An 11,512-nucleotide genomic window follows, 5' to 3' on the forward strand; every position below is an offset into this window, starting at 1 on the left:
TATTTAAATGGCACCCCATATACACTTAAGATAATGCCATGGTGTTACCGTAGCACATATACAGAATACCATTGCATTGCAATGGCACATGTCCAATGGTATTACCCCAGTACATGTCAAAATACCATGGAATTGCCTAGGCACATGTCTAAAAACATGTTATTACCCTGGTGCATGTCAAAATACCATTGTATTACCTTGGTACATGGCCAAAACCCACAATATTACTGTGGTACATGTCCAAAATACCATAGTATTGCCCTGGCACCTTTCACAAAAGCATGGTATTACCTGTTATATGTTAAATTACCATGGTATTGCCCTGGTATTGCAAAGAATATAGTATTACCCTTGTACTTGTCAAAATAGCATGGTACTACCCTGGTACATGGCCAAAATACCATGGTATTAACTTGGTACATGTCTGAAATACCATGGTATTATTCTGGTACATGTTAGAATACCATGGTATTGCCCTGGTGCATGTTCAGTAAACATAGCATTACTCTGGTGGTACATATAAAAAAACTATGATATTGCCCTGGTACATGTCTAATTCATATATTCAGTACTTTGTGAAAACTAAATATACTAGAGATACCAGACTGAATGGACATGTAGAGTGAAGTACAGTGGTCAGAGATGACCAAACAAATGCAATGAACAATCCACATGTTCAGAAACGTGTATGTGTGATGGAGACTCTGTTCATATGGACTGTTCTGATTGGATGAGCACTGCCATCTGCTGACTGATCCGACACACTTCACTGCACGGGTCTCTATAGAAAGTTTAGGAGTCTGTTTATCCATTCATCTTCATGGTGATAAGAGTACATGTCTATAAACAAACAGCTGCTTACCTCATTCATTATGCTGTCTGTCCTGATCCCTCCATCTCCAGTTACAGTGCTGTTTAAGGAAGGTGGGGTATGCGTAATGCTTGACTCCCTCTGTTTTGGATGGCTGTCTATATTGTACATAGTATTATTATCTGTCTTATACATGTACATAAAACAAGCATTACATATAAAGTAGTGAATGGCCTTTTTAAGGAAAGAGTGCAGGGAAAGACATCTTTCAATCTCGTAACCGATACCAATATAACATAAACATTCAAGTTCGTATGAATGAACACCATCCAGTGTCACTCAAGTGAGAAGGACTCAGAAGTAGTCACCAATTTTTGATCATTCACAAGGAATGAAACTTCCATCAACTGTGATCCTCACCCAGATGAAACTGAAGCCTGCATCTCACACCCACTGCAAGGTTTATCAGCATAAATGATGAATTACTGTCACTTAAAAACAACAGATGATAACGGAGAATCCCACAGGGGATCTTCATGGTCTTCCACAGGCTTTCTGTAGTAATCACTGGACAAAGATGATCTATGGGAGAAAAATCACTGGAAAAAATCAAATTCTCTTGACAATTTTCCCAAATTCATAATTTACAAAAAGTTCTAATATCATAAGTTTGACAGGAAAATAATTCAGTACTCTTTATTTTAGTTTTGGATAAATAACTGTAATAAGAGGATTTTTTTTTTTTTTTTTATGCAATTACTTTTCAATTAAATTTAGTATTGAATCTATATTTTAATGTTTTTCTTTTATTTATTATTTTTCAGTTTTATCATCATCTGTTTTTTCTCCATACTCCAAATTAAAAATAAAATGAATAAAAAAAGAAAAGAAAAAGAAAAACGCCTTCATTAAACATAAAAAAGTACAAATATATTTAAATGATATCAGGTAATGCAATAACCCTGACAGCCTTAAAATACTAAAACTAAAATAACTAAATATAACAATAAAAAAGACTAAAACAAAACTAGAAAACACTGAAAATAAAACGAAAAACTAAACTAAATAGAATAATCCCAATGACCTTCATTAATTAATGCTGTGTTGGCTGTGGAAACATTTTTAAATTTTTCTTTATTAAATACACTCTTTCATAAATTTCATCCACCTTTGAGAAAACACTGATATGCATGAGCAAATCACTCCCATTTGCTTATTTTTTCAAAGGTTATTCACGTTCATCCAGATAAAAATATCCACAAATATGTTAATTCACACACTTTATGTGCATTTAACACTGAAATACAATAAAAAAAACAAAACAAAACCACGGCCGTTCCAGACAGCCTCAATTCACAAACCTCCAAACCACTGAGATGTAAACATTGAACAGTATAAATATCCTTTAAATATCACATACGGCATGTTTTAGTGCAGTGTTTTTGATGTCACACTGGGCCCAAGAAAGTACATCTGAGGGTCTCTGCAAGGATGCTTACGGCCAGTGCCACCGGCAATGATGGAGGGTTGTTACCTGCCCTGTCCGTCAGCAGGTGAACCCTATCAGGGTCCGAGATCATCAAGCGAGCGTCCTCTAAAGCAGCCACAGCTGATGCACTGGAGTTCAAATCTCCAGTGACCTGTAGATCAAACAAGCAAGCCTGGAAATACACATCCCGCACCGGAAGCAGTGAGGAGCAGTGTGTGTATGCAGGTGTAGACGGATGCGCATACGGCGTTTCCAGACGCTGCGAGACCGGACACCCCCATACACACAACTGCAAGTCCTGCTCAGGCGTATGGGACTCCACGATCGCACGAGGGGAGCGCACGGACAGACTCAGCGACCGGCCGACCTGACGCACCACGATCGTCGTCCCGATGTGCGTAGCCCAGATCTCAGCATGTCGGCCAGGGTCGTGAGAGTGAACGCGCAGGCTCTGATGTCCTCTGCGGTCACCGCCTGTCACAGAACCATCCACAAACGCGGGAGGAATGTTATCCAGCTCCGCTTGATATATCTGCAGCTCTGCACACTCGCGCCAGTTCTTCAAGATAACCGTGATCTGATGAAGAACCAGAGAGCGGAGAACTGTCAGGTGCAGGACATTCAAACAGGACTGATGCTAAACTCATGCACGTCTCTCATTATGCATGTCCTATTAATTATTCATGGCAATTCATCATTAGATGTCAGGCCGTAGAATATACCCATTATGTTTGAAAGCAATGAACAGCAGTTCTGAAAAAAGACAAATCTGTTACTTCCCTCTCAGATAAAAGGGCTCATGTAAGGGGAGAAGTGATATAAAAGACTTTGATTGGATGTTAAAGTTGATCAAAGTAATGCTGGAGCCTTTTCATAGGGCAATAAGGAGTCTTCTAACAGACACCCTCATGTAAACTCTTAAAAATAAAGCTTCTTTATATAGACAAATTAAGAACTTTTAACATCTAAGGGACCTTTCCACTGCACAAAGGCTACAGCTAAAAAAGGTTCTTTAGATTTTTTTAAAAGCTCTTCACGCTAAATGGTTCTTTTAAAAACTGTTGACTGAAAGGTTGTTTGGGGAAACAAAAATGGTTCTTTCATCTCCATAAAATCCCCATTTTGGAACATTTATTTTTAAGAGCGTATAGCCATGCCAGCATAAAATAAGCTACTTCTGGCTAAGAATGACCCACTTAGACCAAAGATTCCCAAACTTTTTCTCAGCTGAACCCCTATGATGTACATTATTTACTGGAAGTAACCCTGAGATTAATATTTTAATAGTTTAACAATGCATTTGCATGTTCACAGTTCATGCAGGTTTATATGCTTTATAATTGTTTTTAAAATGATTGAATTGTAATTATGTTTTTATAATTGTAATTATTAGCTTTTCATCAACTCACAAGCCCCAGTTTATGACACCCTAACATAAACAATAGGAGAAAGTCTGCGCATCATATAAAAGGACAAACAGGTTTGTTTTCATGTGCCATCGGTCTGAGTGTGAAATCTGTCAATTCCAGCTGCCCAAAATCTGCAGACTGACTACCGTTGATGCATCCAGTCTGCAGTAATTGCAAAAATTTCTCATTAGTCCAGAGTTTATGCGAATACTAAGCAATTAAGGCCACCCAGTTTTCTATTTAATAAACTCTAGGGTGACTGTTATATTAATTATGTGAAACTTATCCAAGAGGATAAAGGTGTGCATGTGATTTTTTTCCACACCTTTGTGAGTATGCTGGTGTAAGAGCTCCCTCTAGTGGGTGTGCTGGTGGCCTGGATGTACAGGTACTGGTTGTCTATGAGAGGCCAGGCGCCCTGCACAGCACATGTCTGGAACTCTTCGTTAAAGGTGCGGATATGAGTGTCTCCAAACACCCCGCAGTGCAGGTACTCTGGGGCCCGGCCCTCCCTCTGCATAAAGCCCTTCTCATAGAAGCATCCATCCCCTGAAAGAGGGGCCTGGGGCAGGGGCCGCGGCTGAGCCGTGGGGCCTGTTTTGGGGCAGCGGTGTTGGATGAGCAGGTCCTCGATGCCCTGCACGGCAGAGTGGTAGGCCAGGTCTCCACGGCATGCTCGGGCCGTCCGCTGGGTGCAGAGCGCGTAGGACCGCAGGGCGCTGCAGTAGACAGCATTAGCTCCCTCCTTACCCCCTCCTCCATTGACACCAATTTCAAGAGTCGCAGCCACGAAATCAGAGTTGCATCGCAAGATTCGACACTGTGCACATACTGCAGGGAAAGAAAACTAATTTATCACAATGTTAATGGCTCAATTTCCAGAATTCACTTGATATATGTGACCTGGGACCACAAACCCCATCATAAGGGTCAATTTTTTTAAATTGAGATTTATACAAAGAGATTCAAGCTGAATAAATAAGCTTTCCATATATGTATGTTTGTTAGGATATTTGGCGGAGATACTATTTGAAAATGTGGAATCTGAGGGTGAAAAAAAAAATCTAAATAATGAGAATATTGCCTTTAAAGTTGTCCAAGTCCTTAGCAACGCATATTTCTAATCAAAAATTAAGTTTTGATATTTTGACAGTAGGAAATTTACAAAATATCTTCATGGAATATGATCTTTACTTAATAGTCAAATGATTTTTGGCATAAAAGAAAATATTGATCATTTTGATCCATAAAATGTATCTGTCATGGTGCACACAGCAGGGAGGAACGAAGAACACACAGACGAGGATATAACTTCAAAATAACAGTCTTTAATGACGACATCAAGGCAAGGCAGAACAAGGCAAGGCGGACACAGACAGGAACACCAGGGAGTAACGAGTAGACCAGACGAAATCAAACTGAACAGACAGGACTATAAATACACAGGTAAATCATAGATAACGAGACAAACACAGCTGGACAAGGATTAACTAATGATTACATTTAACAAGGACAGGAAACAAACCAAATATGGACACAAGAGGCAGGAACACATGACACACACGACAGAGGACTGACTGTATCATTGGCTATTGCCACAAATATACCCGTGCAACTTAAGAATGGTTTCGTGGTCCAGGGTCACATATAAGTCAGACTCCAAATAAATGTACAGTAATGTTTGTAAACGTACAATGAAGTTTTGTTTTGTTTATTTGTTGTTGGTTTTTTTTGGGGTGGGGGGGGGGGGGGGGGGGGGTTATCTAATCATATCTTTTTTAAATGTTGGAGTGTCATGTAAATAAATGTAATGCAGTCTTGTTAATTCAAATGATTAAAAATGGTTGTTGTTAATTGAAAAAACAACAACATATTTGTTGCCATGCCAACATATTTAAAATAAGATTAATTACTAAAACTAAAATAAATCTAAATTGAAATATTAAAAATCTAATAAATATTACAAGCATTTTACAAAATGACTAAAACTTAAACTAAAATGAAAATTTAATATTATTTTAATTAATAATAAATACTGTAATAAGTATATAGACAATACTGAACATAAAACTGCAAAAAGAACCACAATATTACTCTATTACTATTACAATATTACACAATAATATCTGATACAATTACTGTACTTTTTTGTGAGGCTAAACAGGGAGACAATTTTCATATTTTTAAAAATATGTTGGAGCACCATAAATAAATGTAAAACAGTCTCGTTATTCCAAAGTGAAACGATTAAAAATTCGATTTTTAATTGAAATAAACTTGAAATAAAATAAAATATTAACATTTGGTGGAAAAACATAAAATTATTATTAATGTAAAAGATTTAAAATAAGTTGAAGCTGAAATAAAAATAAATTAAGGTGTCCGTGTTACATGTTACATGTACTTACTATTATAATAACAATTAATTATGCATAATTACATGCAAGTAACCCCAAGCCAAACCCTTATCCTAACCATACAGTAAGTACATGTAGTTAATTAATTTTACTCAGTACTTAAATGTATAATTACACTTAAAATAAAGTGTAATTATATATTTAAATATGGACACCTTAAAATAAAGTGTAACCTAGTTTTTTTGTGAGGATAAAAAGGGACTGTTACCTGAAGGAGCACTTAAGAGCAGGAGCGTTGTAACAATGATCACAATGTGTTTCCATGTTGTGTGTAAGTGATTCCCACCAACAGCTGATGATGCCATTCCCACCCATAGAGACACAGGCAGGACGGCCTGCTCACAGCTGCCCGCACAGGTGCTGAAGCACACTATATAAAACAACGACACGGAGGAGCCAAACCCAAACAAATCCGCAAATATTATATTATATTATATTGAGTATAATTCAGATGCTTGTGTTTAATCTGAGTTCTAAGTACAAGAGCATTCATATAACAGGCATCATACATAATGATAAAACAACATAGTATACAGTTATATGGTGTCTGCATGCTTTTTACCTCAAGATCTCATCTCCATCGCTCCATCAAGAGACTGATAATGTCATGTTGACCAGCCTTGGGAGAGAAAGAAGAATCTGATAAATGCCAGTAAGTGCATTCACAGTGTTGTGGACTGTTGTGTGCATGTTGTGAACCACAGTCACTGAAACACTGAGTGAAACAAGACCACAATAACCATGAATTCACATACGTCTGAATACTGCAACTACTGTAGGTAATAGATCAGATGAGTTCTGGATGGAAATAAACTTTCATGCAAAGAGGATTCACAGCAATGCTCTCAGTGCTGGGGGATATTTCGCAATTTGGACTCTCACCACTGATTCGTTATTTACTAAGACTCAAGAACAAACTGTGGTGGAACGCAAGAGTAAACTCCAGTCCTAGATGTGTGTTTGCATTTGACCAACAGCTCCTATATGAACAATTTGTCAAAACAGACTTGAATCATTTAGTTTAAATATAACAAACCTGGAGCCCATTTTTAGCAAATCTCATTAAATCGCATTTCAATCTTCATGGCAGCAGAGATTTTTTTTCCTGTCTGCTCCAACACTGACAGCTGATATTTATTCTAGCTGATGGGCTGGCAGTCACGGGAGTTGCAGGGCAGAAATAGGGGGGTCTAAATATACCCCACCACACCGGCCTGCCCCTCCAGCACCTGCCCCAGTGGAAATAGACAGGGCTGAATGCTCTGTGGTACAGAAGCAGGTGTGAGACACACAGCAGAAACTGAACAGCTCTCCGTTTCCTTCTGCGGTCTAATTTCAGCCAAACGCTTCAGAATCATTCACTGAAATGTACTGCATGTGGAAACGGGCTGAATCTGGTGTGCCAGCACTTTTAAAGAGAGCTCGTTTCCACTCCAAACATGTCTAAATGCTCATCGGGTACGAAACGTTTCAGGAAACAGGATCCTCCTACAAACAGCTGCTTCTGTTTCAGTCTCACACAGAACACAGAGTCCTGTGAATCAGCTCCTGCCTTCCTGTTAGACATGAGTGTCTGTGGCACAGCGTGCACACGTGCATTACTCTGTTTGTGTGTGTATGTTTGAAAGTAAACATATAGGTTTTTTTGTACTGATAAAAAATGGCATAGGATTTACTTTGAAACTATTTCCACTGAGAAACTAGTAAATGACTAGTAAAATGTTGATCCATTACATTTTTAAGCAAAAAGACTGAAATAGTATTTTCTTATGAAACCTCTAATAATGTTTTATTTACAACTTTTTTTCTTTCATTTTTTTTGTTTTACAGTGTATGAAATAAATAATTTCCCATTATTAGTCTTTGTCAAACCTTACTCATTATTTCACTCAAAATTAACAAAACAGATGAACTCAATCCAGACTACCTTTGGAACATAAGAATATGTTGCTAAAATAAACAAATTAATTAACAAATGCACACAATACACTAACAGAAAACGTATAAAATATATAATTTTTTTTTTTTTTTTAATTACCATGAATATAGTAATTATTCACTAGTGTATAGCAAAGTACCATGGTACTTTATTGTGGACACTATCCCTTAGAAAGAAAATTCTGCAGCAATAGCATGGTACAGTGATGTATAAGAAATACTATGGTATTTTGATATGTGCTATATAATTTACATGGTATTCCAAAAGTCCTAGTGCTCCAAAAAATAACTTTAATTGCCTACGTTTTATTCAGATTTTTATCATGTTTGCTTAAATGCATAAACATAACTATTCTCATGTATTAAAGTGAAATTAAAATTGTTATAGAAACAATTTTCACTCAGACACTGCTAATAAATTTCACACTTACAAAGAAACAGCAAGTAACACATTTAAAAAAATATTTAAAAACTGAAATAGTACTTCGAAATATAATTTTTAGAATGTAAACATTACATTATATAGTTATATTGTTAATAAAAACTCACAGAATCAGAGGACTCTCTCCTGTATACCGTCGCTGAGATTTTTCCCAAGCACTTCTGACCGTGACGCGCTCATGTGCGGTGTGACCCCCGCGTCGCGTCGCGTCGCGTCGCCGCGCGCACCTGCCACACGCGCACCAGCTGACTGAGAGCTGCTCCAATCGCTCTCTGGAGCAAATAAGTATCTTTCTAAAGATGTTATGCGTTTTATTTTTTAACGTAAGAGCGGTCTCAGCCTTTTGTAGTGACTTCCAGTTATTAGAAACAGTGCTACTTTATATTGTAAACTTGTATTTTTAGTCATCATATTATTTTAATAAATACACCGGGTTTTAGCGCAAATTGTTTAACCCTTTACAACACCTTTTTTGGTCTTATTCTTAGTTATAGCGACTAATGAAGCGGAATTCTCGCACATTTAAAGGAAATAGTTTGCTTCTGTGTTGCAAAATAAGGTGGATAGCATACAAATAAAAAATAATAAGCACAAATTATCCAATAAATCGAGTTTATATTAATATATTAAGAATTTAAACCACAAATCTTTGATTAAATGGTTTTAAAAGTTAACTTGTGACACATAAATTACTTCATAGACACCCTTGAAAACAATCATAACATCAAAACATGTAAAATAATGCCCTAATGAAACTCTAAAAGGCCTAAGTGTGTGCTTTCTCTGTCTCTTTTCTCTGTTTGGTGTTAAATGCCTGTGTTTGTCCGTCTCTGGGTTCATTTAGCAGATTCCTACCTCCGGGGCGCCGCAAAGACCCCCCTTCTTAATAACTGAGGTCACACTCAGTTTGCACTTGTGTTTAAATAAACAGGAAGGAAAGTTCAGTGTGAGTCCGGCAGGTGGCGGTGTTGGCCAGCGCGCAAATACAGTCAGACGAAATTGCGCTTCAGAGTAAACTGCAAACACTTAAATGGATCGCGGTCACCAGCCTTTTAACGCTTAAATGTTTTTATATTAAAACAATTGTAAGATGTCCCGTGTATACGTCACACACTGATGCATGCATAAGATATTCTGTGTATACGTCACACACTGATGCATGCATAAGATATTCTGTGTATACGTCACACACTGATGCATGCATAAGATATTCTGTGATACGTCACACACTGATACATGCATAAGATATTCTGTGTGTAGTTCAAAAACTGATGCATGCATAAAATATTCTGTGTATATGTCACACACTGATGCATGCATAAGATATTCTGTGTATATTCTGTGTCTTGTCAGTGTGTGCACTTGCTTGGCCATTTGTAGTTGATAAACAGGAAAGTGGGTCCAGCTGAATTGAAACGATCATTTGTTAGATTGGTATAATAAAGGTTATTATACCGCGGCAGCGGTCGCGGCAGTCGTCGTGTGAAGCCCTCTTAGTGTGAAGACCAAAGAGTGTAAAGACCATCGACTCTACCGTGCGACTCCACCGGGCAGGGACACCGGCAAGGGATAGTAGTAGCTTTTTATTTAATTTTTTCATTGATATGTTTATTATTGAAATGTTGTTGTTATATGCATGTGTTAATTTTATTTAATTTCTTTATTTTCTTAAATATGTGGGTAGATAGTATTTATAGAGTTGTAACTTTTTAGTTTTAGTTACTTTTTCTTATTTGTAAGTCGCTTTGGACAAAAGCGTCTGCTAAATGACAAAAGTAAAGTAAAGTAAAGTAAGTAAGTAAGTGTATAGTTCAAAAACTGATGCATGCATAAGATATTCTGTCTATACGTCACACACTGATACATGCATAAAATATTCTGTGTATAGTTCAAAAACTGATGCGTGCATAAGATATTCTGTGTATACGTCACACACTGATGCATGCATAAGATATTCTGTGTATAGTTCAAAAACTGATGCATGCATAAGATATTCTGTGTATAGTTCAAAAACTGATGCGTGCATAAGATATTCTGTGTATACGTCACACACTGATGCATGCATAAAATATTCTGTGTATAGTTCAAAAACTGATGCGTGCATAAGATATTCTGTGTATACGTCACACACTGATGCATGCATAAGATATTCTGCATATAGTTCAAAAACTGATGCATGCATAAGATATTCTGTGTATACGTCACACACTGATGCATGCATAAGATATTCTGTGTATACGTCACACACTGATACATGCATAAGATATTCTGTGTATACGTCACACACTGATGCATGCATAAGATATTCTGCGTATAGTTCAAAAACTGATGCATGCATAAGATATTCTGTGTATAGTTCAAAAACTGATGCATGCATAAGATATTATGTGTATAGTTCAAAAACTGATGCATGCATAAGATATTCTGTGTATACGTCACACACTGATGCATGCATAAGATATTCTGCGTATAGTTCAAAAACTGATGCATGCATAAGATATTCTGTGCATACGTCACACACTGATGCATGCATAAGATATTCTGTGTATACGTCACACACTGATAAATGCATAAGATATTCTGTGTATACGTCACACACTGATGCATGCATAAGATATTCTGCGTATAGTTCAAAAACGGATGCATGCATAAGATATTCTGTGTATACGTCACAAACTGATGCATGCATAAGATATTCTGTGTATAGTTCAAAAACTGATGCATGCATAAGATATTATGTGTATAGTTCAAAAACTGATGCATGCATAAGATATTATGTGTATAGTTCAAAAACTGATGCATGCATAAAATATTCTGTGTATACGTCACACACTGATGCATGCATAAGATATTCTGTGTATAGTTCAAAAACTGATGCGTGCATAAGATATTCTGTGTATAGTTCAAAAACTGATGCATGCATAAGATATTCTGTGTATACGTCACACACTGATGCATGCATAAGATATTCTGTGTATACGTCACACACTGATGCATGCATAAGAT

General features: G+C 37.0%; 1 protein-coding gene across 2 annotated transcripts; it reads right to left on the minus strand.

Annotated features, from left to right (window-relative positions):
• Positions 1 to 1,950: 1,950 nt before the first annotated feature.
• Positions 1,951 to 8,669, minus strand: LOC306877560 (hemojuvelin-like). Of its 2 annotated transcripts, none has more exons than XM_079429396.1 (5): positions 8,614 to 8,669; positions 6,689 to 6,745; positions 6,335 to 6,496; positions 4,035 to 4,540; positions 1,951 to 2,877 (listed from the first exon to the last, which is right to left on the minus strand). In XM_079429396.1, the coding sequence occupies exons 3-5, from the start codon at positions 6,429 to 6,431 to the stop codon at positions 2,260 to 2,262; spliced, it is 1,221 nt and encodes a 406-aa protein (XP_079285522.1). In that variant the 5' UTR covers positions 6,432 to 6,496; positions 6,689 to 6,745; positions 8,614 to 8,669; the 3' UTR covers positions 1,951 to 2,259. The 2 variants fall into 2 exon arrangements, with proteins under 2 accessions (XP_079285522.1, XP_079285523.1); XM_079429397.1 differs by lacking the exon at positions 8,614 to 8,669 and adding an exon at positions 7,163 to 7,188 and having other exon boundaries at positions 1,957 to 2,877.
• Positions 8,670 to 11,512: the final 2,843 nt, after the last annotated feature.

Source organism: Barbus barbus, assembly GCF_936440315.1.
Source record: "Barbus barbus genome assembly, chromosome: 12".
NCBI classification, from domain to species: Eukaryota; Metazoa; Chordata; class Actinopteri; order Cypriniformes; family Cyprinidae; genus Barbus; species Barbus barbus.

Coding starts and splice junctions, on each gene's coding strand:
- LOC306877560 (XM_079429396.1), bottom strand. CDS start 6,431: ATGGCATCATCAGCTGTTGGTGGGAATCACTTACACACAACATGGAAA. Junction 4,541..6,334: donor GCTCTTAAGTGCTCCTTCAG/GTAACAGTCCCT, acceptor CTTTCCCTGCAG/TATGTGCACAGTGTCGAATC. Junction 2,878..4,034: donor ACACCAGCATACTCACAAAG/GTGTGGAAAAAA, acceptor GTTCTTCATCAG/ATCACGGTTATCTTGAAGAA.